The sequence below is a fragment of the Phytophthora sojae genome, assembly GCF_000149755.1.
Source record: "Phytophthora sojae unplaced genomic scaffold PHYSOscaffold_2, whole genome shotgun sequence".
In the NCBI taxonomy this organism is placed as follows: domain Eukaryota; phylum Oomycota; class Peronosporomycetes; order Peronosporales; family Peronosporaceae; genus Phytophthora; species Phytophthora sojae.
This window is the reverse complement of record NW_009258116.1, coordinates 6,391,330-6,419,033: the sequence shown is the minus strand read 5'-3', so window position 1 is coordinate 6,419,033 and position 27,704 is coordinate 6,391,330. Positions and strand designations below refer to the sequence as shown.

The 27,704-nt window shown below is 52.5% G+C and overlaps 10 protein-coding genes across 10 annotated transcripts; 7 read left to right on the top strand and 3 right to left on the bottom strand.

Moving 5' to 3' along the window:
- Positions 1 to 1,338, top strand: PHYSODRAFT_284990 (hypothetical protein; the record flags this gene model as incomplete). The annotated part of the gene is made up of 2 exons (XM_009521814.1): positions 1 to 1,019; positions 1,138 to 1,338. A coding segment is annotated over one exon (610 nt), but the record flags the coding sequence as incomplete, so codon positions are not given.
- A 1,814-nt stretch (positions 1,339 to 3,152) lies between these two features.
- PHYSODRAFT_484553 (hypothetical protein) lies at positions 3,153 to 4,376 on the top strand (the record flags this gene model as incomplete). The annotated part of the gene is made up of 1 exon (XM_009523480.1): positions 3,153 to 4,376. One exon carries the CDS (start codon positions 3,153 to 3,155, stop codon positions 4,374 to 4,376), a length of 1,224 nt encoding a protein of 407 aa, XP_009521775.1.
- Positions 4,377 to 4,820: 444 nt separating this feature from the next.
- PHYSODRAFT_325894 (hypothetical protein) lies at positions 4,821 to 5,894 on the bottom strand (the record flags this gene model as incomplete). The annotated part of the gene is made up of 1 exon (XM_009521813.1): positions 4,821 to 5,894. One exon carries the CDS (start codon positions 5,892 to 5,894, stop codon positions 4,821 to 4,823), a length of 1,074 nt encoding a protein of 357 aa, XP_009520108.1.
- An 855-nt stretch (positions 5,895 to 6,749) lies between these two features.
- PHYSODRAFT_256884 (hypothetical protein) lies at positions 6,750 to 7,811 on the bottom strand (the record flags this gene model as incomplete). Its single annotated transcript, XM_009521812.1, has 1 exon — positions 6,750 to 7,811. The coding sequence occupies one exon, from the start codon at positions 7,809 to 7,811 to the stop codon at positions 6,750 to 6,752; it is 1,062 nt and encodes a 353-aa protein (XP_009520107.1).
- Positions 7,812 to 9,737: 1,926 nt separating this feature from the next.
- PHYSODRAFT_433033 (hypothetical protein) lies at positions 9,738 to 10,127 on the top strand (the record flags this gene model as incomplete). The annotated part of the gene is made up of 2 exons (XM_009521811.1): positions 9,738 to 9,938; positions 10,047 to 10,127. Coding segments are annotated over 2 exons (282 nt in total), but the record flags the coding sequence as incomplete, so codon positions are not given.
- A 934-nt stretch (positions 10,128 to 11,061) lies between these two features.
- PHYSODRAFT_436394 (hypothetical protein) lies at positions 11,062 to 11,466 on the top strand (the record flags this gene model as incomplete). The annotated part of the gene is made up of 1 exon (XM_009521810.1): positions 11,062 to 11,466. A coding segment is annotated over one exon (405 nt), but the record flags the coding sequence as incomplete, so codon positions are not given.
- Positions 11,467 to 14,852: 3,386 nt separating this feature from the next.
- Positions 14,853 to 17,409, top strand: PHYSODRAFT_554855 (hypothetical protein; the record flags this gene model as incomplete). The annotated part of the gene is made up of 1 exon (XM_009521809.1): positions 14,853 to 17,409. The coding sequence occupies one exon, from the start codon at positions 14,853 to 14,855 to the stop codon at positions 17,328 to 17,330; it is 2,478 nt and encodes an 825-aa protein (XP_009520104.1). The 3' UTR covers positions 17,331 to 17,409.
- A 10-nt stretch (positions 17,410 to 17,419) lies between these two features.
- PHYSODRAFT_325890 (hypothetical protein) lies at positions 17,420 to 18,111 on the bottom strand (the record flags this gene model as incomplete). Its single annotated transcript, XM_009521808.1, has 2 exons — positions 17,420 to 17,853; positions 17,880 to 18,111. 2 exons carry the CDS (start codon positions 18,109 to 18,111, stop codon positions 17,420 to 17,422), a joined length of 666 nt encoding a protein of 221 aa, XP_009520103.1.
- A 1,808-nt stretch (positions 18,112 to 19,919) lies between these two features.
- On the top strand, positions 19,920 to 22,168 carry PHYSODRAFT_483648 (hypothetical protein; the record flags this gene model as incomplete). The annotated part of the gene is made up of 6 exons (XM_009521807.1): positions 19,920 to 20,213; positions 20,279 to 20,466; positions 20,548 to 20,830; positions 20,894 to 21,240; positions 21,299 to 21,367; positions 21,439 to 22,168. The coding sequence occupies 6 exons, from the start codon at positions 19,920 to 19,922 to the stop codon at positions 22,166 to 22,168; spliced, it is 1,911 nt and encodes a 636-aa protein (XP_009520102.1).
- A 451-nt stretch (positions 22,169 to 22,619) lies between these two features.
- Positions 22,620 to 27,696, top strand: PHYSODRAFT_554852 (hypothetical protein; the record flags this gene model as incomplete). Its single annotated transcript, XM_009521806.1, has 8 exons — positions 22,620 to 22,907; positions 22,978 to 23,165; positions 23,253 to 23,534; positions 23,589 to 23,889; positions 23,966 to 23,969; positions 26,715 to 26,782; positions 26,843 to 26,907; positions 26,976 to 27,696. The coding sequence occupies 8 exons, from the start codon at positions 22,620 to 22,622 to the stop codon at positions 27,694 to 27,696; spliced, it is 1,917 nt and encodes a 638-aa protein (XP_009520101.1).
- Between the last annotated feature and the right edge of the window lie 8 nt (positions 27,697 to 27,704).

Below are 27,704 nucleotides of genomic sequence, written 5' to 3'. Positions count from 1 at the left end.
ATGCGGTCGGTCTTCTGGTCCTCGCTGGCAACTGGCACGGCATCGGAGACGGCGGAGTATTTGGCAGGCCATCTCGGCCGGGTCATTGATGAAGTTGAGCGTGAAACCAATGCCACTGTGGCAGGTGTGCTGGCCGACAACGCCAGTAATATGGACGCTGCGTGGAAGCTGCTGGAGCGGTCTCGGCCTATATTCGGAGGTGGCTGTGCTGCTCACATGCTGAATCTATTGATTCAAGACATGTGTAAGCACGATTTCTTCAAGAGCGTTCAGATCAAAGCGCTTGCAATTACGTCCTACGTTCGAGACCATCACGCTTTACTCAGCCAGTTTACGATCATGTTGAGAGAGACAACCAATGACCATCGACGCGTACTGAGTGTACCTGTTGCCACGCGGTGGTACTCTCTTCACGCGTGCTTGGTGCGGGCTTTGGACAACAGGAACGTGCTCAAGAAGTTGTTTACCGAGTCGCAGTTTGCAGAATTGGTTAACAACTCAGCTTCGAGCAAGAAGGCGAAGGGGAAACTCAGCCAAGTCAAGCAATATATTCGTGAAGCATCATTCTGGAGAAAATTGGAGCAAGTTGTGGCATTTCTGGACCCCGTGATTGAAGCGCTCCATGAGCTTGAGTCCGACAATTGTCCGACATCTCGCGTGTACTCTCGATTTCAGTGGCTTCTGAATCACCATGCCTATGGTACTGAAGACGAGCAGTCAGATCTTCAAGCGGCAATCCAGGCACTCATTCAAGATCGATGGGAGCACGTTCATACCGACGCTACTGGCCTGGCATTCCTCTTAGACCCCCACACCGATCCGGACAACTTTGTCGGTACCGACGAAAAGGATACCTATAGACAAGGCTGCGACTTCGCTGAACGGAGCGGCTTGTTGGAGGAGTTGGGCGTCACGAGAGCCGTGTTCAACGGCGCGCTGAACGATTTTGCTACCTTGAAGCGACGGTGGTCCCCTGCTGACAAGAGAGACAACGAAGGAGTAGCGCCTATCACGTGGTGGTGGAACAACAAGAAGGGTCATCCGCTGTTGTGGGAGATTGCCAGACGCGCGTTCGCAATCCCGTCTTCGTCGGCCGCAAGCGAGCGCGCCTGGAGCATCATGGATTTTATACACTTAAAGAAACGCAACAGATTGACGACCGATAAGATCGACATGCTCGCGTTCATCTACGTCAACCACAACGCGGTCTCGAGCGAGCCCACGGACTGGGCAAGGCTGCACTCGTACCCGGAATGCCCCCATGCTCTTGAGCGTGAAAATGCCGGAACCGTGAGGGCGGCCTGAGCTGCATGAGCTGCATGCCAGCACCATGAATGCCGGTGCAATCTATTTTGAGCCAAGTAACGTTAGTTTTGATCTATTTTGAGTTAATGCGCAGTTAATATTGCATTTTCGAATCGTTTTAATTGATTTCGACTTCTTCCAAACCATCGCTACTCCAAGTTCGCGCTCGGTTCGTGGATGTACCAAGACCCGACCCACACCGTCGAAGCCTGGTACGAGATGATGAAGACTGCCATCGCGCAAGGCGTCAACTTCTTCGACAACGCCGAGCTCTACGGCAACGGCCAGGCTGAAGAGAACATGGGCGGCGCCATCAAGAAGGGCATCGCCGATGGCGTTTGGACCCGCGAGGACCTCGTGGTGACCACCAAGCTCTTCGTCGGCTACAAGGGCTTCACGGAGTCCGGGCCGAGCGACCAGGGCTTGAGTCGCAAGCATATCGTCGAAGGGGCCCGCGCGTCGCTGCGCCGCATGCAGCTGGACTACGTGGACGTCATCTTCTGCCACCGCCCGGAGCCGTACACCCCCATCGAGGAGATCGTGCGTGCCATGAACTACGTGATCAACCAAGGGTGGGCCTTCTACTGGGGCACCAGCGAGTGGCTGGCGTCCGACATCCGCGAGGCGTGCGAGATCGCCGACCGTCTGGGCTTGATTCGCCCCATTGTGGAGCAGCCTCAGTACAACGTCTTCACCCGCGACAAGGTGGAGTTCGAGTATGTGGATCTCTACAAGAAGTACAAGCTGGGCCTTACGACGTGGTCGCCTTTGGCCTACGGGACGCTGACGGGCAAGTACAGCAGTGGCAAGCCGGACGGCTCGCGCTTCACGACTCCAGCCTTCGCCAGCCGCGAGCTGGTCCCCACCTACGACGAGCGGTTGAGGTTGCGGACAAGCTTAAGCCGATCGCTAAGGAACTCGGGTGCTCGCTTCCGCAGCTCGCCACGGCCTGGTGTGTGTCCAATGAACACGTGTCAACAGTTCTGGTTGGTGCGAGCCGCCCTGAGCAGCTTGACGAAAACCTGAAAGCGATCGAGGTTGTCGACAAGATCACCCCCGCAGTGAAGGCCAAGATCGACGCGATCTACAGCGCCGCCCCCAGTGTCCCGGAGATGAACCCTCTCGCGTTCCTGCGCAAGCGCCACCTCTAAAGCTTTGCTTTAGTCGCTGCAGAGCGCTCACTCAATCAGAGTAACTGGGTCCCAGGTGATGATATGGAGCCCAATAGTATCGGCGTGAGTCTGTTTTGAAGGGAGGCTTCGATGAATTGCTTTCGGCTAGTGCCTAGCAGCTAAATAAGCTAAGTAAGTGCGCCGGATAAGGTGACTTTCATGATGATAACAATGTTCAGTGCGGCCAACTTCGGGGTGACAACAGCCTTCGTGCGGCCCTAATTTCATTTTGGACGTGAAAACATAAATAAAGAGAATAATCTCCCCAGTGATCTCCAACTATATCATCCTGTGCTTGCCTGCAAGCCACTGCAGCGGATGGTTAAGATCAACCCAACCGCACAAGCGCTAAATGACACGGGGTCAGTATTCACTCGACTATGTCGCCGCGTCACGAGATCCTGGCATCGATGCCAGATCGGCCACCGAAGTCAGTACTTGGTAGAGCGTCTGCTTGCTTTTCGAGATTACTACGAGCGCACGCCCGTCACGCGAGCGGCTGCAGTGTGTGTATTCACGCTGATTCCTGCTCTACTAGTAGCGATCCTGATCGACTCTGTTCCCCTCAAATCTCCCTCGGACGGCTGGCAGGCGAATTCTGCACTGTGGGGGCGGCTGCTGCTAGACGCGTTTGTAGTCTCAATGGGCATCACTGCACAAGTTCGAGAAGTTCTCATGACTGGAACGATATCAAGCGCCGGAGCTGTCGCGATCGCAGTTGGGAACGCTGTCGCTTACGTATCACTAGCGATCGCTCTTGCAGCAACGTGGCACTTTCCGATCCCATTTGGCTACATCCTCCTTGTTGGACCCTTTGTGATACTGTTCTGGGTCTTCGCCATCGCGGTCATTGGGCCCCATCTGATCATTGAGTCGGTGGTAATTCGACAGCAGATCAAGGCGTTGCTGCTCGTTATCACGGCGCAGGGGATAGTGGCGGTGTCCTACCCAGTCTTCACCGCAATTTTCTATCGACTTTCCGAGGTAGAGCAGACTTTTTTCATCATGGTGATGCCCCTCATCAAACTTGTCACGAAACAAATTATAGCCCATGCCACCGAGAGTCTCCATGCATACGTTGGGCCCGTTGTGGTTTTCTCCGTGGACGTTTTCAACGTCTTCTACTTGGCAATTTGCATGCAAATCTCCAAATCGACACTCACAGCCGTCTTGATGGTCGCTTCCGACAGCTTCCACGTCTTCATAGCCCTTCGGTCAATATTTCGACAAGCCGTCGTGAAGGACGGTTCGTCCCACAAGGCTGGAATTCAAAACTACCTAAGAGACTTGCCCGATAAAGTGTGGAACGTGTTCGAAGACCAGCAGCTAGCAAACATTTGCGGCTGTCGAATCCGGGTGATTGCGCCGTTCCCGCTTCCGTTATCGAATGAAAGCATAGCTTTCATGAACCGCATCGCCAGGACTAGGCGAGACACGCACATTTACTCATCGTCTCAACTCAAAACATCCAGACGCTCGACAATTGGATCAACCATTAGCTCGATCACCCAACCTCTAAAACAAACTCAAGGTTCCCCCGCTACCCATACACAAAAGCTCAATTCAGAGTCGCGCAACCTGGAAAAGATTGTTTCTCGCAGAGTTTCGTCGGCAAGAAAGATACTTGCTGTGGTCCGTTTGAGCTCAAGAACGTCGACAGATACTGTCCTACGTACTATTTCGATCCAAAAGGCAGCGGAGAAGGCCGTTTGGGGCGCGCTTCAGGGTCTTTTACATGCGGAATACCTCTTGCTAGCCGAGTACATCGAATGCGCCCTGCCGCTTCTGTACGCGGCATACCTATCAGTTATCTTCCATCTCCCAGTAGCGCCGTGGTACCCGCAGACAGCATTCCTGGATCACGATAATCTGATGGCGACAGTGTCCTATTTGCCATAATCGAGTTTGCAGGCTTTATGGGGCTTCTCCTTCTGCTCAGACGGAAATTCGGGATATCACCGCTGCATCAACTCGCGTTTGTGCTGGAGACCCAAGCGCGCACCCTACAAGGCCATCTATTCGTGTGGACCATTTTTATTCTACATCTACCGTTAGTTCACTACGGTAAGCAATCTCGTGACTTGGTTCTTCTGGGTTATCCTCCATTGACAATGTTTTGTGAATACAGGCGTTGACTTCGACATTCAACTCGGATAAAATCTCAACACAAAAACTTGAGTGCTGTTCCCCTCGCATGGAAAAGGTGACTAATGGTAAGCAGGGGCTCGGCTTCGGAATTGGAGGCAGGGGAAATACTGCACTGGTGCCCTTTTGTCAGATTAAGCATAGAAATTAAAAAAAAACTACCTTTCCAGATTCCACTTCGCAGGGACGTTCATCCAGTTACAGGTGACGGCCACGCAGCAGTGAGAAGTTGTCCATCTTCGACACGGTCGGCACGAACTTGACGACGTCGTCAATCTTGGCCTTCACCTCGGGGGTGATCTTGTCCACGTATGCCAGCGCCTTGAGGTTCTCCTCCAGTTGCGAGGGGCGACTGGCTCCAATCAGCACTGTCGACGCGTGCTCGTTCGCAACGGCCCAGGCGATCGACATCTGCGCCAGCGAAATCCCGAGCTCTTTGGCGATGGGCTTGAGCTTGTCCGCCATCTCCACGCGCTCCGTAAAGCCCGCAGCCAGCGGACTGCCCTCCTTGAACATGGGCCCCGTGTAGCGCGATCCCTCGGGCTTGCCGTCGCTGTACTTGCCCGTCAGCGTGCCGAACGCGAGCGGCGACCACGTCGTCAGGCCCAGCTTGTACTTCTTGTAGAGGTCCACGAACTCGTACTCCACCTTGTTGCGCTCAAAGATGTTGTACTGAGCCTGCTCGACGATGGGGCGGATCATTCCAAGACGGTCGGCGATCTCGCAAGCCTCACGGATGTCGGACGCCAGCCACTCGCTGGTCCCCCAGTAGAAGGCCCACCCCTGGTTGATGACGAAGTTCATGGCTCGGACGGTCTCCTCGATGGGCGTGAAGGGCTCCGGGCGGTGCGAGAAGATGACGTCGACGTACTCGAGGTCGAGGCGCTTGAGCGAGGCCTTGACGCCTTCGATGATGTGCTTGCGGCTGTTGCCCTGGTCGTTCGGCCCGGACTCTGTGAAGCCCTTGTAGCCGTTGAAGACCTTGGTGGAGATGACGAGGTCCTCCCGACCCCAGAGCCCCTCGGCGATGCCCTTCTTGATGGCGCCTCCGAGCAGCTCCTCGGCCTGGCCGTTGCCGTAGATCTCGGCCGTGTCGTAGAAGTTGACGCCGTGCTGGTGCGCGATCTTGACCATCTCGTACCAGCCGTCCACGGTGTACTTGTCGTCGTATGACATCCAGGACCCGAGCGCGAGCTTGGACACGAGCAGCCCCGAGTCGCCCAGGAACCGGTGGGTCATCTTGGTGGGGGAGTCGGTCGTGCTGGGGGCCATTGATGCTTTGGGTGTGGTAGTGGTCTGTTGCTGCTTGGGAGGCTTGTGACGCACGAGGCAAAAGCGAAAGTGAGCTGCTCGGTTGACAAGCATCGGGCATGATGTTTTTTGTATGATGATGACAGAACGAGATGATGCAGCGTGATCATTTTTCTCTTATGTGCATATCTTCAGTTCAAAACAGTATGGAAGCCACTGCACCTAAAATACTCCGGTTCTGTCATTTTGTCTTCGTAATCACTTTCTGAGAATGCTTGTCAGGGAGGCACTTCAACATACTTTGCATGGCTTCGGTAAAGTCATCGCAGCAAAAATGCTGGAGACCAGGCCGCTGCCAATGAAGTGGACTTGGCGAGCTTATCACGCACTTGAGGCTGGAACCTATCATGGATGCACCTGGGGGCGGGTAGTTGAATAGTGTTTTGCTGTTGTTATTTTGGCTAGAACACGGAAATCTCTTTACCATTGCCCTAAGCTTCATGTGGAAGACCAGCCCACTTTGCCTAAACAATTTATATTTTTTTCCGGTTGACCTCTCAATGCAGCTTTCATCAAACAGAATTCCGGGTCCTCCTCTCTTGAGTAAATACGTCATGTCTTCACGATAGCGATCGTTGCTAGCCGTCTCCATCGCCAGCATCACGTCCTCCAGAGAATACTCACCCAATCGTGGCCATTGGCAACTGCTATCTGCAAGGCCTCACTCACATTGAATCGTTCGAGGGGGGGGGTAGTAGTGCAGGAGTTGGGGCTTCTCCATTTCTTCTACGTTGGTGCTTAAAGACGATACTGACGCTACTCGCTACTAGCTCATACCGTGACCAAACTGCATCATCTTACAAGTAACGTTAGAAGCTACAGGTAGCGGCTGCGCGCAAGAGCAAACGGGTCCAGCTCCGGCAGCTTGGGCACAAAATTCACGACGGCGTCGATCTTCTCCTTCACCTCGGGCGTGATCTTGCTCTCAAACTCCACCGCCTTCAGCGTTTCCACCAGTTGCTCCGCGCGGCTCGCTCCCAGCAGAACAGTCGACACGTTCTTGTTGGACACCGCCCAGGCGATGGACATTTGGGCGAGCGAGCACCCCAGCTCTGCTGCGATGGGCTTCAGTTTGTCGGCGATCTCGACATTCTCGGCAAACCCCGCCGCCAGCCACCCTTCCTTGAACATAGGGGACGCGTAGCGCGAGCCTTCGGGCTTGCCAGCGCTGTATTTGCCCGTCAAAATCCCCATCGACAGCGGCGACCACGTGGTGAGACCGAGCTTGTACTTCTGGTACAGATTGGCCAGGTCAAACTCCACCCGCGATCGCTCCAGGATGTTGTACTGCGGCTGCTCGACCACCGGTCGGATGAGTCCGAGGCGGTCGGCGATCTCGCAGGCCTCGATGATGTCGGCCGAGCTCCACTCGCTGGTGCCCCAGTAGAAGGCCCACCCCTGGTCGATCACGTAGTTCATGGCGCGCACAGTCTCCTCGATGGGCGTGTGCGGGTCGGATCGGTGGCAGAAGATGACGTCCACGTAGTCCTGCTCCAGGCGCTTTAGCGACGCCCTAATGCCTTCGAGGACGTGCTTGCGGTTGACCCCCATGGCGTTCGGTCCGGGCTTGGTGCCCCCGAAGATTTTGGTTGAGATCACGAGGTCCTCGCGACTCCAGACTCCTTCGGCGATGCCTCTCTTGATGGCATTCCCCAGCATCACCTCGGCCTTGCCGTGGCCGTAGCCCTCGGCCGAGTCGAAGAAGTTGACGCCGTGCCTGTAGGCCAACGTCATGACCTCGTACCAGAAACCGCCCTCGTACTTGCTTTCGTCGCTCATGAAGGTGCCCAGTCCGAGCTTCGACACGAGCAGACCTGTGTCACCCAGGAAGCGATAGGTCATCTTGGATGAGGCGCTGGCGTCGGAGGGGATGCCCATGGTTGGAAGGGGGTAAGTGGCGGGTTTGAAACAAATTCAACAATGAACCGAGCAGAGGACTCGCTCGTACTTGGGATCACGCAATCTCTGCGCGGTCGGGAGCATAAGCGTTGATAACGTAGATACCGCTATTGCCTAGATGAAAAATCGGTAGCGCGAGGTGGTCAAGTTGAAGTGGAATGGCGTCGATGAAAGGATTCGCGCACATTGCAGCACGTATTTACAGACGACAGACTTGGTCTTGGAGTTCTGGCGTAATCTTGTCGAGTGTTCTCGAGGCTTTCCCCAAGCTGCGACTCACTCCAGCAAAGCCCCCTAGACAATGACCGACTGAGGCAAGGGAGCAGCCCAGCTCCACGGCGCTGGCTCCGGAAGCATCTCATGTCGAGCGAGGATGAGTGCGAGCCTCGCGCTAGAAGTTTCACTATCCGCCGCCTCTCTTGCCTACCAAGTGATAATAAGCGCTATGAGTGCAGACGGCTTCGTGAGCGATGCCATTGTGAGAATCCTGGCGCATTATAGCTCTGCAGACTTGTGACATTCATATTGTAGCTCGTACGAGTCGTACCAGGGCTTAATAGCAACCGATGATACCCATTGATACGATGATGCTACCGTATCATCGTAGTCCTAGGCGTCGCTTACTTCTAAGAATCACTTGTAATCCACCCAATCAAATCAATGGAATTTTTATCATATGGGCATGTTACTTACGCGCTGGACTGTATTTATTTTTAGGCTCACCAACGATAAAAAAATGGCCCGTACCGCCTTTCTTAGAATCGCGCAGAGCAAGCAGAGCCATGGTCCGGCCTCGCGTAAATGGCAATGGCAAGAAGCGAAAGACGTACCAGCGAACCGCAGTGGAATACTCCCACAAGCAGGAAGTTATAAGTTTCACAGAAGCCGGCCACGATCTGGACACGACCATTGCACACTTCTATGGTAAAGTGGAGGGTAGCGAGCTTCGTGCTAGAAAGAAACAGATTAACAAGTGGTTGAAACAGGCTCCAACAATTCGAGCTGCTTGTGAATCGGGTCGCGGCCGTCACCGCAATCTTCGCAACCTTGGCGATGCTACAGTGCTCCCCAAGGAGGTCGAAGAAGATCTTGTGCTTTGGCTCAACACGCTGCGGAAGGACGGAGCTCCCGTTTCGAGGCTCATGCTACAGCTCCAGGCAAAAGAGTTAGCCGCTGAGAATGGGCTGCACGAGAAATTTGCAGCATCCCCTACATGGGTAAAGCTGTTCCTACGGCGCCACAAGCTTTCTCTGCGAGCACGGACCAGGCAGGGCCAAACAACACCTCAGGACGCTCAAGCCGCAGCAGAGGCTTTCCGTGCACTCGTACTGCAGACAATAGTCGAGAAGGAGTGCACGCAGGTGTACAATGCTGATCAAACAGGTACGCCTCTGGCCATTTTGCTTTGAAATATCCTCATTGAGTTTAACATGTACAATTTTTCTTGAAATGTTCCCACTGGCCAAGCAGGTATGATCATGTTCCTTTTATTAAAAAAATGTCACCAAGGCTTGGAACATGTTTATGTTCCCAACTAATTTGCCTTTGTAGCTGTGTTTTTCGAGTACTTGCCAAAGCAGACAATATCAAAACGAGGTGTTAAAACGGTGTGGGTTAAGTGCTCGAATAAAGAGAAGGCACGGGCGACTGCTCCTGGCGGACTGGGAGGGCCGACAACTGGACCCGTTTCTTGTTTTCAAGAATACCCCATCGACTATCAAAAAGAAGCGCGAAGAGAATGAAAAGGAGCGTCACGGATTCAGCCCAACAATGTGGAAGCGTGAAATAAAGCCACGGCAGGAGCGCAACCAGTGTCAAATCTACAGAAACAAATGCGCGTGGTGGAACGCTGAATTGTCAGTGAAGTTCTTGGAATACCACTTTGCTGAGCGCCCCAATCCTGAAGAGAACATTCTATTACTGTGGGATGACTTCAGTGGTCATTGGACCACTGAAGTCAAGGAGTACGCGGCGTCGATAAACGTGGTTCTGCTAAAGGTACCTCCGCGGTACACGTATGTGCGCCAGCCAGCAGACACATCGTGGAATAAGCCACTCAAGGCTGGTCTGCGAGCGCTGTGGATTGAGCGGTTGCGGAGTCAGCTTGTCGAGTACCGCTCTGGGGAAGATCGACGCAAGCAGAAACGCGAGAAACTCCAACTTGAAATTCACCGTGCTCGTAAAGAGCTAGTCCAGGAGGAGGCTGATATCGAGGTCGAACGGCTCCGGGCTGAGTATGCGGAAGACCCTTTCAAACTGAAGCCACCAAGCCGCATTGACATTGCTGAATGGGTTGCTATGTGCTGAATAAAACTTTCGAGAGATACAATTGTGAGCGGGTTCGCCAAGGTCGGCATTCTTAATGACACGCGCGGCATCGAAAGTGCGAGAGACGCCGACACTGAGGACATCGCAAGCGCCATAGTCAAGGAGTTGGAGGACTGCAGCCTAGCCGACAAAGAAGTCAACTCAGACGATGACATCGGAGTAGGCGATGATATTGCCAGCGATAGCGAAAGGGAGTAAGACAGTAAATCGTAGTGCATTTTTCAGTAAAATCATGATTTGCTTGCATATGACGGTGCTGAAGATTTGTACCTCGTGCTATTGAAGTGACCCCTAGGACTACGACGATACGGTATATCTTAAGAATCAATCAGAACGACGCGCTGTCCGTGTGTAGATCGCGTGAATTCCTATTGGCTGAAATTGCTGCCGAGCGCAGCGAAGGCGGCCCCGTCGCCGAATCATACGATATTGCGGGACCGCAGGGCCCGCCCAACCTCTGTAGTAGTAACTAAACATTGAGAGTAGTGCAGCGAGCCGACGAGGCGAGCGGAACGGGTCCGCCACTGCCGTAGCGAAGCGTAGGTAACCTGCTCCAATAGCGGAGCGAGCGAAGCACCAACAAACTAAAAAATCACCGCCGCGTAGCGGCGGCGCTCGGCTAGTGCATGTATCAGTTGTATCAATATCAGGTGATACCACTAACGGATTTTCCCGAATACAAGACCTGTAGGAAATAGAAGTCCGGTCAAGAATTGGTTGGAGTGCCTGAAAATAGAAGTCTTGTATCAAATAAAAGACCGGACATTTATTTTTAAAATGTTCCCCTAAGGTCCTCGGACATTTATTTTTTAAATGTTCACCCAAACCGTTGGCCATCCTCAAGTCTTATCTGCTTTAGAGCTCGACCTCCTTCTAACCAGCCCATTCCTAAATCGCGGTGATGACACCCAAGCGCAACTCGATCAGCAACTGGAAGAAGCAAGAAGTCATCAACTGGATTAATACCGTCGGCGAAGGAGTGCCATCGCGAGCATCGGCGCACTTCCGTTCGTTGGGGTGGGACTTCGACCCGGCCACGGCCCGACGCTGGTGGCGCCAACGGGAGGAGATTTTGACTGCGCCGCCAACGCGGAGCCGTGTCCCTGGTGGAGGTTGTAAGCCAGCACTGGGGCACCTTGAAGATCTTCTACTGGAGGCGATAGTGCTGCGCCGACTCAAGAAGGAGAAGGTGACCCGTGAGTGGATAGCTGCCCAGGCACTTCAGCTCTACAGTGAGGTCTCTGACGGTCAAGTTCGCCTGTTCGAAGCTTCACCACACTGGGTCAGCGGATTCATGAAGCGCAATGACTTGTCGCTGCGTCGCCGTACGAACCTGACGACACTTACTGACGAGCAGCTTGTCAGCCGCGCGGTCTCGTACATAAGATGCCTTCATGATCACAAGGGCGAGTTCAACTTCCGCCACACGGTTCTCATGGACGAGACCGCAGTGTATTTCGAGGATGCGCGAGAGCAAACCGTCGAAGTTCGCGGTGCTCGGCATGTGGTGGTGAAGTCGACAGGCTTCTCGTCGATGCGTGTCACGGCTGTGTTGGCCGTTACGGCAGCAGGTGTCAAGCTTCCTCCGCTTTGATTTGGAAACACAAGAAAGGATCGCGGAGCATTCAAAGGGTCGGAGGTGTGTATGTGACATACCAGCCCAAAGCTTGGGTGGACTCAGAGCTGTTGTGCAATTGGCTCGACACGGGTTTTCACAGGTGCTCCAAGCTGATGGCAAGGCACTCGTGTGGGACCCAATGCGCGCTCATATCTCGCGCGACGTGAAGGCCAAATGCAAGGCGCGTGAAATCGCGATGTGCGTTATCCCAGGCGGGCTGACGGCATACCTTCAGGCAGGAGACATCGGCATTTACAAACAGTTCAAAGACCACTTGTACTCGTACATCGACGAGTGGAAGAACTCTGACAGCGTAGAGTACACTCGTGCCGGGAATCCAAAGCCTCCAAGCACTGAAACAGTGAGTCAGTGGCGCACCCCTCCCCATCAAATGTAGAATGAGACCAGCTCGATGGGAGCGGCGGTGTGTGCTTGGCGAGATCATTGGTAGCGGCGAGCTGCCTCCACGCCTTGGGCTAGTGGCTGTTATAGACGTAGCCATCCGTTCACCATCATTCCTTTCACTTATTTTTTTGTATATGGGATTGGGTGTTCATATATTTGTCGCAATGGCCAAAACGGTCACTTGTATGGTAGCCCCACGTTAAACTTCACTATTGGGGACGTTAAAACAAGTCTCGTCTGTGTTTTAACGACACAAACAACATATCTAAACGCCGTGGCACAACTCGTAAAAATGGCTGAGCTAGAGGGCAAAACGTGGGTGTTCATATTAACTTGGCGCGGAGTGTACGTGTATCAAGATCAGTTGATCCATCCCCACTGCTTTAGACACTTGTATCAGTATCATGCCGATCGTCAAAATAGCCGATGATATGAAGCCCTGCGTACGACTTATCGAATACGGCTTATCAATCATACGCGAGTACGAATTGTTGTACGCTGTTGATGGTCAACCAGCACCAAGTACAATGTTTGATTTGTTTTTGAATTGAGATTCCATTGTTGTCACTTATCTAATACAATGTTTAGAATATCCAGCACGATAAAGCCTGCTAGTAGCAGGCTGCTGCTGCTTCTGGCGAGTATTTTGCACCTGGGCGTGCAAGGGCTAGCGTATATTAGCCGCTGTTGTGCGACAAAAAATTTTAAAACTCGCTCTGACGCGAATGCACTATAGCGTGGATATACAACTTTTCATTGCGTCTTTGTTGCTACTGGGCTTGGAGCAAAGGTAAGCAATTGCATTTTCTACAAGCTGCAAAGCTACGATTGGTTTCATTATTTTCTAGAAACATGCCGGTTCACATCGAGAATCTACACGTTTGAGGCGAATTACGGGGCAGGTGCTGCGGCTGCGAAGTAGGCGCAGGAGATACCGGTGGTTAGTTTAAGAAAAAACTACTACTTATAGATTTAAGGTAACATCCTCCTATCCCATCCACGCGGGCCCTAGTACACAAGTGTTGCGAATGACTGGTAATGTAGTTGTGTCGAAAGAGTTCCGAAATAGTAGGGTTTCTAAAAGAAAAACGGAGGTCTCTAGAACGTTGGCCTTATTGTGTCGTGCTGGTAGAATTATCTTCAATGCATTCTGCTCTCCGAAACGACATAAGTTTCGCACGGTACCTTGAAAGTTTCGTTTATCCGGTTTATATGCCAGGAGCTTTGTAGTATAGAGCAATCTAACTATTTTGATACTACAGTAGCAATATATTACATGAATATTTTTATTAACGTTTCATAAACAGATTACTACATTTAGTGTCATGCAAAATGTTTAATGAGTTGTACGGTTCTAAACTACTGTACCAACTCAAACAACAGCCGCCAGTCGATATATTTCATCAAATCATCTAGACACGGACAAACTCTAAATTAATGTTTTAGGAGCGGACAAACACCCCCAGCGAGCAACCTGAGCCAATCTGTACAACACCATACAAATCAGGGTTTGGTTATTGCCGCGACTATTGGCACAACATTGCCACATTCTAAATCAGGGGTATGTTGTGCCGTTAGCCGCTGAAAAGGATTCTTGTTGAGAACCGAATCACGCGACAGCAATAGCACTCGAAAACCGCCATAGATCTTTGAGAAAATGCAAGAATTGTTTTACATACTGGGCACTTAATACACTCACACCTCTATAAATGACACCCAGCTCGCTCGGTCTAATACGCTATTTCAGTTAAAGAATTGATCAGATAAAGAAATGGCTACACTTCTAATGGCTACATTTTCATATGTTAGGTGCACAGTACAAGGGCTTTCTTTACCTGGTACCCCTCCAGCGTTTTCGTAGTCTTGTTTTGTTTCGTCTTCACACAGACAGAACTTAGCCAATAACGGTAGGCGCGGTATTGTCTGTTCCTACTCCTTCTTCTCATTGGTATTAGCAGAATCGCATCCCCTCAGGTTGTACGTGGGTTTCAATACAGTGAGGTTATGGGAATATTTGTTGTCCCGATATCCTGCCACCATGCCTGCAGTTTTATCTTTTGCTTGGTATCTACTGCATAGCCCCTAGTTGTCTCGACATCATTATATTTTAGTTTTTCGTAAAATATATATGTACGCTGCGCTGATTGTAAAATACTGTGGCTAGCTTATCTATCAGTATTTACAAGCTTGCAGTTACTGCAAACTCTTTGTTCCAACTTAGCATCCCAAATAAAATTTCTCTCTTCGCTCGATTTGTTGTGGCGGGAGTAGTGGTAGCAATGGCATACGTGGGAGGAGGCAGGCAAGTGATTGAGAAAAATATATGAGTTTGGATCTATTACTACGGCGTCCAGTTAGAGGGTTGAGTGGCGACCTTTTAGAGAATAAAGAAGTTTTTGATCAGTTATAGAGCACCTATAGTGAAATCCATATAATCCCGTTTGCAGTCGAGGAATCCTAACCAGATAGGGAACACATAGTCAAGAGGGAGGTGTCACTGTACAAGTTATCGCGTAGTAAAAAAAGTCAGTTTTTCAGTAACTTCACGCCGGTCCCTCAACCTGCAACCTGCGCCACCCCCGATACAAATCCGGGTGGCTCAAGTTGTTTTGCGCCCCCTCAACCAGCAACCTGAACCACTTTGTGAGGTCATAACGGCCAGTCAACGCATGGAGGCCAAGGTGAGCTTCCACGTGCGGCGCTACCTGCGCGAGTGCGAGGAGCGCGGCGCGCGGCCCAGCGAGGCCACGGTGACCGCGCACCTGCGCGACACGTACGCCGAGTACCAGCGCAAGCCGCAGGGCGCGCTGCGCAAGGTGGTGGCCAAGGTGCTGAAGAAGGCGCAGCCGGCGGTGGAGCCCAGCAGCAAGTCGCCGGGCTCGGAGACGCCCAAGCGCTCGCGCTCGGACAGCGACAGCGACGACGAGCAGCAGATCCGCGCGCAGGAGCAGCAGCAGGCGGCCTCGGGCGCGGGCAACTCGCTGAACCGCGCCATCCAGCAGAATTATGCCGGGCAGAGTTCTGCCGCCGCTGAGCGCCCCGTCGTCAAGAAGATCAAGATCATCCGCAAGAAGTCCAGGAGGGACGAGGAGGACAAGGAGAACGACGCAGCCGCTGCGGACGAGAGCAAGGGCTTCGTGGTAGAACGCCCTACCACCAGATACAGCGACGTGGGCGGCATCCAGGCAATTCTGCAGGAGGTGCGCGAGCTCATCGAGTACCCTCTGACCCACCCGGAGGTGTACGCCCACCTGGGCGTAGAGCCCCCACGCGGCGTTCTACTCCACGGCCCCCCGGGAACGGGCAAGTCGATGCTGGCCCACGCCATCGCCGGCGAGTGCGGCGCCACGTTCCTCAAGGTCTCGGCGCCCGAGGTGGTCTCGGGCATGTCCGGCGAGTCGGAGCAGAAGCTGCGCGAACTCTTCGACGAGGCCATCGCGCGCGCGCCCTCTATCATCTTCATCGACGAGATCGACGCCATCACGCCCAAGCGCGAGACGTCCGCGCGCGGCATGGAGAAGCGCATCGTGGCGCAGCTGCTCACGAGCGCCGACTCGCTGAGCTTGGAGAACACGGGCGGCAAGCCCGTCGTGCTGATCGGAGCCACCAACCGGCCGGACGCGCTGGACTCGGCGCTGCGTCGCGCCGGCAGATTCGACCGCGAGATTTGTCTCGGCATCCCGGACGAAGAGGCCAGGGAGAAGATTCTGCGCGTGCTGGCCAGGAAGATGACGCTGGAGGGAGACTTCGACTTCGCAGCGCTCGCGCGTCGCACGCCCGGGTATGTGGGCGCGGATCTGGTCTCGCTCACGAAGGAGGCGGCGGTGGGGGCGGTGAACCGCATTTTCACCAACATCAACGCGGTCAAGACGATCACGGCGGAGGTGGATGCCACCAGCGTCTCAGCCGAGACCGAGACGTCGGACGCGGGTACTAGTGACGACGCGATGGAGGTCGATGCGACTCAGGAGAAGGCGGCGGAGAAGGAGAAAGACGTGGAGGAGAAGAAGGACGCGCCGTCTGCGGCAGACGACTTGCGCGCGCAGGTGGAGCCCTTCACGGAGGAGCAGTTGGCGCCCCTCAGCATCACCATGGCCGACTTTGAAGCTGCGATCCCGAAGGTCCAGCCGAGCTCCAAGCGCGAGGGCTTCGCTACGATCCCAGACGTCACGTGGGACGACATCGGCGCGCTCAACGAAGTGCGCGACGAGCTCTCGCTCGCCGTGCTGCAGCCGATTGCCCACCCGGAACGCTTTGCGGCTCTTGGTTTGTCCATGCCTGCTGGCGTGCTGCTGTACGGACCTCCTGGTTGTGGTAAGACGCTGCTGGCCAAGGCCATCGCCCACGAAAGTGGTGCGAACTTCATCAGTATCAAGGGACCGGAGCTTCTGGACAAGTATGTGGGCGAGTCGGAGCGCTCTGTGCGGCAGGTCTTCCAGCGCGCGCGTGCGTCTTCCCCGTGCGTTGTGTTCTTCGACGAGCTGGACGCGCTCGCGCCTCGACGTTCGAGTGGCTCCGGCGATGGCGGTGGCAACGGCGTCAGCGAGCGCGTGGTGAACCAGCTGCTGACCGAGATGGACGGACTGGACGGCCGTCGCAATGTGTTCGTGATCGCTGCTACCAACCGCCCGGACATCATCGACCCCGCCATGCTGCGTCCTGGCCGTCTCGACAAGCTGCTGTATGTGCCGCTGCCGCAAGCCTCGGAGCGCCACCAGATTCTCAAGACCATTTGTGCCAAGTGCGCTTTGGCCCCGTCAGTGCAGCTGGAGGCGATCGCCGCCGACCCTCGCTGCGAGGGCTTCAGTGGTGCTGACCTCAGCGCGTTGGTTCGCGAAGCCGGTATCACGGCCTTGCGCGAGACCGACTTCTCCAAGCTCGAGGCTGGCGCCACGACTCTAGGAATCGAGCACCACCACTTCATCAGCGCGTTCGACCGCGTCTTCCCGTCGGTATCACGCGCGGACCAGCGTATGTTCGACCGAATGAAGAAGAACCTGCGCAAGTCTCGCTCATCGATGACCAGGAGCAGCAGCAGCACGACGGTGACCGCAGGTGATAACACCACTCAGGGTGAGGGAGATTCCTCCTCGAAGGACAAGACGGACTCGAAGGATGATGTCGACATGACCGAAGGCAAGCAGTAGAGAGAAGAGATTGTATTTTTGAGCTTCTGCCAGGACAGTGCTTCCTGACTGCATAGAATATAGCGCCCGCTAACTTATGCATTTCCACACTACCACAACGCACCAACCAACTCGAGCAGGTAGGACGGTCTCTCTGTCGTTCCGCGCGGCTCAAATGCTGCCGTCCCCTTGACAAAATCCAGAGTTGTTAGACGATCGACGTTGGGAACACCAGCTCGTTCCATTTGTTCGTAAACTCGCAGCAAATAGTCGAAACGATCAGCATCCAGGACAGATTTCTCGACGAACGTGGGGTACGCGCGCACAACAGCGCCACTTTGAGTTGTAATGCCCTTGAACTCGTCTCTTCCGTACAGGGGGCAATTCTCCACAATGGCTGGGAACAGCAACGACAGATTCAACAGCGCGAGTACAGCTTCGAACCGGTGCTCCTTAAGCTCAATGTTGTAGGCTCCGATACGAGTCCTCATCACGACTCCGTTTTCATCCCCAAAGTGCAGCGCGACGAGATCGATGTGGTAACCTGACGCAGCGTATCCAAACACGTACGGCACGTTCCCGTAGGTCCACACGAGTCTCGAACGCTCGGTTCTCTGATGCTCACATGAGGCGCTTCCTCCTCTCCACGGAAGACGCAAACATCCTCCAACAGAAACATAAAGTCAGAAGTTTTGCTGCCTGAGCCACCGTCGATGACGGCACGAGGGAAGATGTAGTCGAGCACGTTGCGGAAAAGCGAATCCCACGCCCAAATGAAGCTATTGGCCGGACCCCGCATCATGTCCCGATGGCGACCGGAATTATTTATTTTTATCGGCGGGGCAGTGATAATATATATAGGTTGTGACAATTTTGTGATAATTTTTCGAGTTTAGCTAGAGCTCATTTCACCTTCAAGCATCTTGCATCCAGTATGAAGTCTAGGCGAACTGGAGGTGCAGAGGTTCCTCGGCGCAAACGTGATATTGAAATCGTCGTGACCGCAAAGCTGCTGCATTCGTTTGTTCTGTTAAGCGTTTTGGTGAAGATACGACCAAGCAGATTCAAGCTGACTGCTAGAAGCTAGCGCCTACCACAGCAGCGGCGTCGAGCACGCAAAGTTGCGAACTCTGCAGCTCTGTGCAACTCGAGCGTCGATACTTCAAGAGATACATAGCATAGATACATACATCTAGCACTTGAATTTACCGAATATACCGGTTGCTTATGACAGCTGGCGGGGCAAGCGGGGACCCCGGGGTCCCGCCAAACGCTTCAAATGAAACTGTTGCCACTGCGTAATAGCGTCAGTTGGCGCTTGCCAAAGATCATACTCTTGAACTCTTTGCACGGAGCCGCTTCATCTACTTCGAACAGCTTCTCTTGCAGCTTGCAGTTGAGTGACCCACTTTCCCTTAGCTCGAGTCTTCACGGGGAGAGGTCATTTGATGTAGTTTCCCAGATCTCCAACCAATGGCATCGATTGAAGCTCAATCCTGTTGGTAAACAACTCCTTCAGCCATCCCTTCGTGCTGTCACGTGGTCCTTGGCTGGCTGTGGGTTTTCTTCGGATCCATTAGGACGTGAACTTAAACAGGAACAAACTGCATGGGCAGGTTCTGGACTGAAGGATGGAGGCTGAAAGTGACAAGCACGGACCGGTTGATAGTTGCCAACCGACCGGAGTTATCCGATTGAACACGCAGTTCAGTATGTATGCTACTATTGCATGACTTTGCTCGTAAGCTCCGATGTCGTGAGATCAGCCAAAAGAGGTAGCAGGCTTTAGCGAGCCGGTCGGGTGAAGAAGAGCGAGCTTCGTAAAGTGACTTAGCAGCAAATTGCGAGCAGAATCGAGACTTCGTCAGGACTCTACCAGATTAAAAGGACATGTTACAGTTGATTCAGTCATGCAGTTTTGCGTACTGTACCCATTAACTTATCCTGCGTTCGCGCTAACAATAAAGCTGGGAACAGAATAGTACGTCGCCGAAGTATTATATGTGAGCCTTCAGCCTTGGACAATTCAGACAAAGGATGCCGAAGTTGCTGTATGGGATTCGCCCCTCCCAGCTAAACCGTAGTGTTTCATTGAATGGTTTAGTGGCTGCAACAAACCCATCAAACTCCGAAGCAGAAATAGCGTTTAGCGTGCACAAGTGCCTATTCTCGGCGGAGCGAGACAGCAAAAACGTTTAGACCTGACGTGGTTTATCCAAAAATTCTGCAGGAATCTCCATCTCTTCAAGTGCGCCAGCCCAGCGAATGGCGAAGTTACCAAAGTCCTCCAAAGTCATGTCGCTTGGCGTCAGGACTGCGCGTGTTGTTCCCAAGAAGCTTCACAATGGTACAAGCAAAAAGATCCTGGGAGTAAATCCTCAGTCCGTCGTTGTGGCCGCAGTAAGGAACCACCAGATAGTCCCTGCTGCGTGTATGGTGCGGGAGGTGGAACAAGCGAGTGAAGACAGACATCATCACCTGAGACTAACGTTTCGAGAAGCGTTCGGCGTCCTTGGACTCCCGATACTGGGGACTCTGGTGGTGTGTATTTTGTGGACGACGTGGCTGCTATTCATCGCGTTGGCGCCTAACCAAGCTGCAAACTGGTTAATGGGCACCGCCTCGTACGACAATGGTCGATTCTGGTTGATAATTGATACAAACCCAGTGATGACCAAGGTTGGAGCAGCAAGTTTAGTGTTTGTTGACGCCTGCAACCTCTATGTTATCGTGAAGATGCTGCGCTGGCGGATGACTGTCGCTAGGTTTCAAGCGGCGAACTCTCGGCCGAGAGATTTACAAGTGAATCCGGTGACAGACTCGTGGATGCGCACTGCTAGCGACCGAGTTAAGACTCATTACCACGACTTAACATCTTTTCGAGGAAGCAAACGGAAGTTCTGGGTACGGCCGGCCACTCGGGTAATTGGTGTGCTACAGATAGGGTACTAACCTTCCTGTGACTCCAGAATGTGTGCTTGAAAGTGTTCAATTTGACTATGCAGATGACGGTGCTTCTGGAGCTGCTTGAAACGGGTAGCCCCGTGACTCTCGTGTACGGGTACACTGGGTTCATCTCTGTCGGTTCCTTGGCTGGAGCAATAAAGATTCTGGTCGGCAGATTCACTGCAATGGGTGAAATCATCGCTGGCTCAATGTAAGCTCTGTTTACCTGGTTTGTAAGAAAAAAAAGAAAAAAACTCAACCATACTAACTTTTATATTTTTTTGCTTCGTAGCTTCGACCTAATAGCAGCGATCGTTTTTCCTGTGTTGGTGCTCGTGTACTGCTACTACAACTTCCAGTTTGATGACGCGGTCTTCGCAACTTACGTGAAGGTGCTTCCTATCGGCAGCTTTGAGCAGTCGGCGAGGATTTTCGCCGATCCGTCCGAAGTCGCGGTTTTCCGGTTGGCGTTTGACTCGCTACGAATTCGATCCAAGCTCGACCTCGTCCTCCGAGTTGGAATTAATCTTTCGTTTTGCTACCGACTCATGCGCATTGGAGACGTGCTCCTGATAGTTCATCTCAAGCGTTTGGTAACAGCAAGGACGCAGAGCACGAGACCCACTAGAGCTCGACAGCGGCCCGTGCCGAAAGTGCTCGCGGTTTTTTTCATCGCGTTCAGTGTCGTCGTATGGATTTTCGCTAACCAAGCTGTGGCCGACTCGTATACCCAGTGTTCTCGATATCCTCAGTGCGTAGTGTACTCGTACCGGTGGAGATTCGTCGGGGAAGAGTGTCCGTGCCGAATTCTGATCGATGTCGATCGTTCCCCAAAGACGTACGATGAATGGATTCACCCAATCGATGCCTACGAAAGTGTGCAAGCACTGGCGAAGGCTGGAGAGCTCAGGTCGCTTCAGATAATTAACCGACAACTATTCACGTTGCCCGATGAACTACTATCTTGCCACTACCTGGCGTCAATGTACGTTTATCTATCGTGGTGTGTGGTCCCACAACAATGTATTGATCATTGCTATCAGTGAGCTATTCTATACGGGCATTCAGTGCATTCCACCATGGGCGAGTGAATTCAAGTACCTCCAAACTCTGTAAGCTACCACCCATCTATCCGCATCGATTGAATTTTATAACGATGTAGCTCTTTAACTGTGTTTTGTAGTCATCTAGAAGGGAAACCAGGCAGTCGGAACCTCGCGATGCTACCCAAAGATCTCTTCAGCGACATGCCTTGGCTATCGACAGTTCACATCGGCCTTCATCCAGACCTCGAGAATATCCCAGCACTCAGTGGTGTGCCCAATCTCCAGAGTTTGACGCTCGCGTGGATGCTCGTGCTGAAGAAGCTGCCGTCTTTTGATCGCGTGCCCTTATTGCAACGTTTGCTGTTGACCTTCTTGCCGCGTCTGGAGAAGATGCCGGACATGGCGCCACTGCGATTCGTCTCGGACTTTTCGCTGACCCGCCCAGTCCAGCTCTGCTGCAACGGCTTCCTCGGAACGTGCAACCTGAACGACGATTACTGCGTGTACAACCCCGAGGCCGGAATCCCAGCAGCATCCTGCCTAGACGAGAAGCCTTTTCTGGACAACGTCGGTACTCGCGAAGTGTTCAAGAAGTTCGAGGCGGCTGTCTGCCCGAGGCTTCCCTCGGACATGTTTCTCGCTAAGAGCTCACCTACGAGGCGAACGATTGAAATGTGCGAGAGCAGACCGTTCGGCCGGTGTGAGCTTCCTGGTGGGCAAGTTGGTATCTGCTACAACACGCGCATGCAGGTGCTTTCGTGTTATGGTGACGACATCTACATTATGCTGCGGAAGTACCAGATACAACTCGGTGTCGGGCAGAAATGTGACCCCGCCATTGAAAAGTGGTTGGGGTGCGAACAATAATTAACCTTGATCACACAATACTAATGAGTCTCGTACTCCGCATAGCAATAAAGGCGATTGAAGGTGGGTCGAGTAAACTATTTCCAGGCAGACTATTTCCAGTGCAACTAGTGGGCCGGAGCAGGACGTGCGTGCACAGTACACTTCGTCTTGGAAGCCTCCACTGTCGCGATAATGACACACTTCGCACCCGTTCTTCAGGAAGGTCACGCGTTCGTTGCCAATTGGGCATGCACCAAAGGTGATTCAAGTGTTGCCTGCTGTCCACCCCTTGGACCGGTTCGCTCAAGAAAATGGGCCAAGTTCAGTGCCGCAAGTCCAAATTGTCTCGTTCTATGATGCATTTGGCGTTCTCGGAGTGCCCATGTTGCTGACTCTGCTCACGTGTCTCGTGTGGACGACGTGGCTCATTGTGGTGGCGCTGAAGCCCAACGAGACTGCCAACTGGCTGATGAGCACGGGGGCGTACGACAACGGGCAGTTTTGGTTGATCAGCGACAAAACCCCACGGATCGTTATGGCTGGTGCAGCTGGACTTGCGGTTGTGGACGCTTGCTACCTGCATGTTCTGGTGAAGATGCTGCGATGGAGAGACCGAGTTGACGAAGTGGCTACGTTTTACCACCTTACCACCCCCGTCGACACAAACAAAGACTCCGTTATAATGTCGATATATCGGCGCTGTCGACACATCTACACTGATCTAACTTCCTTCGCTGGGAGCAAACGCAAAGTTTGGGTAAGTTTTGTCTTCTCGACGCAAACAAAGTTAGAAGCATTTTAACGTATCAGTTTGGTTGGTCCAACAGAATGAATACTCCAAGATGTTCAACCTGACGATGCAGGTGCTGGTTCTTCTTCACTTGCTGGAAAGCGGCACCCCCGAGCCGCTCGTACTGGGCTACGTGTGCCTCGTAGGTACCAACTCGCTTTCGTCTGCACTGAATATTTTCTACGGCAAGTTGTCGGCTGTAGCTGAGGTCCTCACCAGCTCAGTGTACGTGATACAACCAAGTGATATATAACATTCTTCTGTAGCCAGCTCACCTTACGTTTATTCTGGTTATTCTGGTTGTTGCAACAGGTTCGATTGGTTCGTTACTGTCTTGTCTCCGATACTGGTGTTGGTATACTGTTATTCCACCTTCAAGTTCGACCACGCCGTCTTCAGAACGTATCTCGAGAAACTTCCGCCCAGCAGCTTTGAGCACCAAGCGAGGGTCTTCGCTGATCCAGCTCAAGTCGCGCTGTTCCGTCTCACCTTCGACTCGCTTCGAATTCACACTTTGCTGGACCTGAGCTTGCGAGTTGGAATGAACCTGTCGTTCTGTTACCGTTTCAAGCGGATTGGAGATGTTTTCGTCACGTCCCAGTATCGACGACGATGGCTAAGCTCTGCACCGAACATCATCCTTCCGAGAACTCCTGATATCCCGAAACCCGTACCAAAGGCGACTGGAACTCTGTTTATCGTCTTTAGCATAGCAATTTGGGTCCTGATGTTCCAAGCCATAGCCGATTCCCGAGCCAATTGCGCCCCCTATCCAGAGTGCGTTGTGTTCACCTATCGTCGAAGGAACGGGAAGGACGAGTGCCCTTGCCAGATCTTCATTGATGTCGATCGAGCGCCCCAAACGTACGAGGAATGGCTCCATCCTGTGGATCTTTACCGAAATGTTGAAAGCTTGGCGGCTTCGGGGGAGCTGAGGTCGATTCAGGTGGTCAATCGGTAACTACTGCAACTACCAGAACGCTTCGTTTGTGCCGCTATCTAGAACTCATGTAAGTCGCTTAGAGGTTTGTTAAAACAAAGTCATATTAGCTAATTTTTTCCTCTGTCAAAGCGAGCTGGTCTACACAAGCACTGAAAATGTTCCGTTCTGGGTAAAAGAGCTCACAAGCCTCGAGTTCATGTACGTTACGCGGTCTTGGTCACTTGCACGCTTAATTAAAATGATATCTAACGCATTGTTTTGTATAGTCATATTGAAGGGAAATACGGTAGTCAGAACCTGATGACACTTCCCGAGGAGCTGTTCAGCAACATGCCTAGACTGGCGTTGATACAGTTGGGAGTTCATCAAAACCTTGCGGTTCTCCCGCCACTTACTGGGGTCCAAAATCTCCAGAGTGTGACGCTCGCCTGGACCTCAATGCGTGAGCTACCAGCGCTAGATAAAGTTCCTCGACTGAACCACTTGATCATCACCATCATGTCGCTGTTTGAAAGGATGCCCGACATGACGGCTCAGAAGGGTCTCATGGAGTTTGTCATCACACAACTAACTCGCATCTGCTGCAACGGCTTCAGCGGCGCGTGCACTGGAACTGCTCTCAAAACTGCATACCCGGCATCCCAGCAGCGACCTGTCTGCATGAAGAACCATTCCTCGGGAGCTCTGGAACTCGAGACGTGCTACACTGAGAAACGAAAGCTTGGGTAAATAAAGTTTGCACCAATCAATTGTCCACCTTTAGGACCGGATTTTGACCCCCTTGAGTCCATGCCCACCAAGGAGATTTGTGACCACAGGCCGTTCGGGCAGTGCCATTTGCCTGCTGGGGTCGAAGGCATGTGCTATAACCTCAGAATGCAGGCGCTCATGTGCTTACCGGACCCGGTCTACATTGACCTCCGGAGATACCAGATCCAAATGGGTTTTGCATGCAATCCAAGGTTGGCGGAATGGCTCGGTTGCGGCGAAAGTTAATATCGGGTCCCCATAATTGCTTCGAATTGCTATGCAGAAGACAATCATGGACGACAAGCTTTAACATCGGAGATGTCCACAAAGGTTTGGCGGAAATGGAAAATAATTTGCTCGAAGCATGGGTTAAAGGTGCTACTTGAAGTACAAACAAAACCAATTACGTGAAATTTTGTACGTCATTATTTTCAGCTGGGAGGTCGCAGAAACGATAAATCTCAACTCAAGCAAGCTATTCCAGACTCGCAGTTGTCAATCACTGCAAGTGCTTTCGCTCTGAGAGCTCTCATGACAGGCTTTGCTACAGTTTTCCCTGCTGGAGAGCAGGCACCGAACGCCAGACCAAGTGAAGACAACGGTACTCGAGTATTTCCCTTGACGCATCCCTCCGCAAAATTACAAAACGACAGTGAAGGACGCCGCCGCAGCACACGAAACGAAATTGTCTCCTTCAATGAAGCGTTTGGCGCCCTCGGAGTGCCCATGGTCTTAACTTTGCTCACGTGCAGTGCGTGGACTATGTGGCTCATTGTCGTGGCGGTGGCACCGAACCACACTGCGAACTGGTTAATGGGCACGGAAGCCTACGACAACGGTCAATTCTGGCTGATCAACGACAAAACCCCTGAAATCACGTTGGCCGGAGCGGCTGTTGTGGATATTTGCTACCTGTGTGTTGTTGCAAAAATGCTCAAGTGGAAAGAGAGACTGAATGAGGCGACGTCCTTCTACCATCTGAACGCATGGGTGGATGAGGGACATCACTCGGTGGTCTGCACTAGGTTTTCGTGGAAATCCATGATAGCAACATACCGTTGGTGTCGTCACTTCTACGCGGAGCTAACATCATTTGCTGGTACCAAGCGCAAGTTCTGGGTTAGAAACAATGTTTCATAGCAACGAGTTGTCGAGCTCACTAGCAATTAACACACATCTGCCTGTTGTTCTGATAGAATATGGCCTCCAAGGTACTAAATCTAGTGATGCAGGTCCTCCTTCTCCTCGACTTACTTGAAAGTGGCAGTCCCGTTGAACTTGTGCTGGGCTACGCGACGTTAGTAGCAATCAATTCCCTGTCTTGTGCGATCAATATTGTTCATGGCAAGTTCTCAGCGGCAACAGAGGTTCTCGTTAGCTCATTGTGCGTATTGAAGGGGCAGAATGGTTACTGCATTTCTTTCAATTTCTAATTTCTTGCTCGTGTTCCTTACAGCTTCGACTGGTTTGCCACGGTGGTGCATCCGATACTGGTTATGCTGTACTGCTATTTGTCATTCAACTTCGACCACGTAGCCTTCAAAACTTACCTCGTGTGGATCCGAAGCGAGTCGAAGTTCAGGCGAAAAAGCGTGATTTCATCTGGATCCGCAAATATGCGAGCTTGATGCTCGAAGCTGCTGGGTGGGAGTTTATCACTGCTTGACCTCAGCTTACGAATTGGTATGAACGTCTCCTTTTGCTATCAGGTCAAGCGCATCGGAGACGTGCTAGCGACGATGCAGTACCGTTCGCGAGGGGCAAATTGCTCGCCGAATAATGTTTTTTCGAGAACTCGCGGTGCTCAAAAATCGATACCAAAAAGTCTCGCTGCTCCCTTCGTTGCCTTCAGCTTGGCTGTGTGGGTCTTGACTTACTAGGCCATAACAGATTCCCGCGCCAAGTGCTCATCGTATTCTGCGTGCGTTGTGTACTCGTACCGTCGAGGGGATGAAGATGGACTGTGTCCCTGTCAAATCCTTATCGACGTCAATCGCGCACCCCAGAGTTACGATTAATGGGTTCAAGCCATCGATATCTACGACGATGTCGAGGCGCTGGCCGCGTCCGGAGACCTTAAGTCGTTAACCGACAACTGGTTGAACTGCCAACAACGCTTCGTACATGCCAAAATCTTGAGTTGATGGAAGTCATAGCAGCGTACGCTCTCATAACGTGATCTTTTGCTCATTTTTGTTCACACAGAGAGCTCGTCTACACAAGTACACAAAGCCTTCCCGTCTGGATGGAAGAGTTCACGAACCTCGAATTTCTGTATTGGCTCGCTACCATCTATGAATTACACCGAAGTGTTTGTAATAACTCTCACATGTTTGCTTCAGGCATATCGAAGGGAATTTCGGAAGTCGGAAGCTGATGGCACTTCCCGACCGGTTATTCAACAACATGCCCAGGCTAATGACGATACAGCTGGGCGTCCATGAGAAAATCGAAGCACTCCCTCCGCTCACTGGGGTTCCCAAGCTCCAGAGTTTGACTCTCGCCTGGACTTCATTGCGTGAGCTTCCAGCCCTAGATAACGTACCTCGACTCAACCGCTTGATCATGGCAATCCCGCCTCTCTTCGAAAAGATGCCTGACATGACTGCTCAGCAGAATCTCGTCGAGTTTGTGATCACACAACCAAGTCATATTTGTTGCAACGGCTTCAACGGCGCCTGCATGCTAAATGACTCGAACTGCGTGGAAGACTCCATCGTCAGCATCCCAGCAGCAACTTGTCTGAACGAAGAACCGTTCCTCGGAAGCTCTGACACTCGAGATGTGTTCGAAAAGTTCGCACCAACGATTTATACCCCTCTGCCCCCAGGCTTCAAACCAATTTCCACGATGCCAACGAAAGAGACGATTGAACCTTGCGAATACAGGCCGTTTGGGGAGTGTCAATCGTCGAATGGGCACAAAGGTATGTGCCAAAACACCCGAATACAGGTGCTCGCTTGCTTGTCAGAGCCGATTTATATTGTATTCCGAAGATACCAGATCCAAGAGGGCATTGAGTGCAACCCAATCTTTGAGAAATGGCTAGGTTGTAGCGAATAATGAAGCAC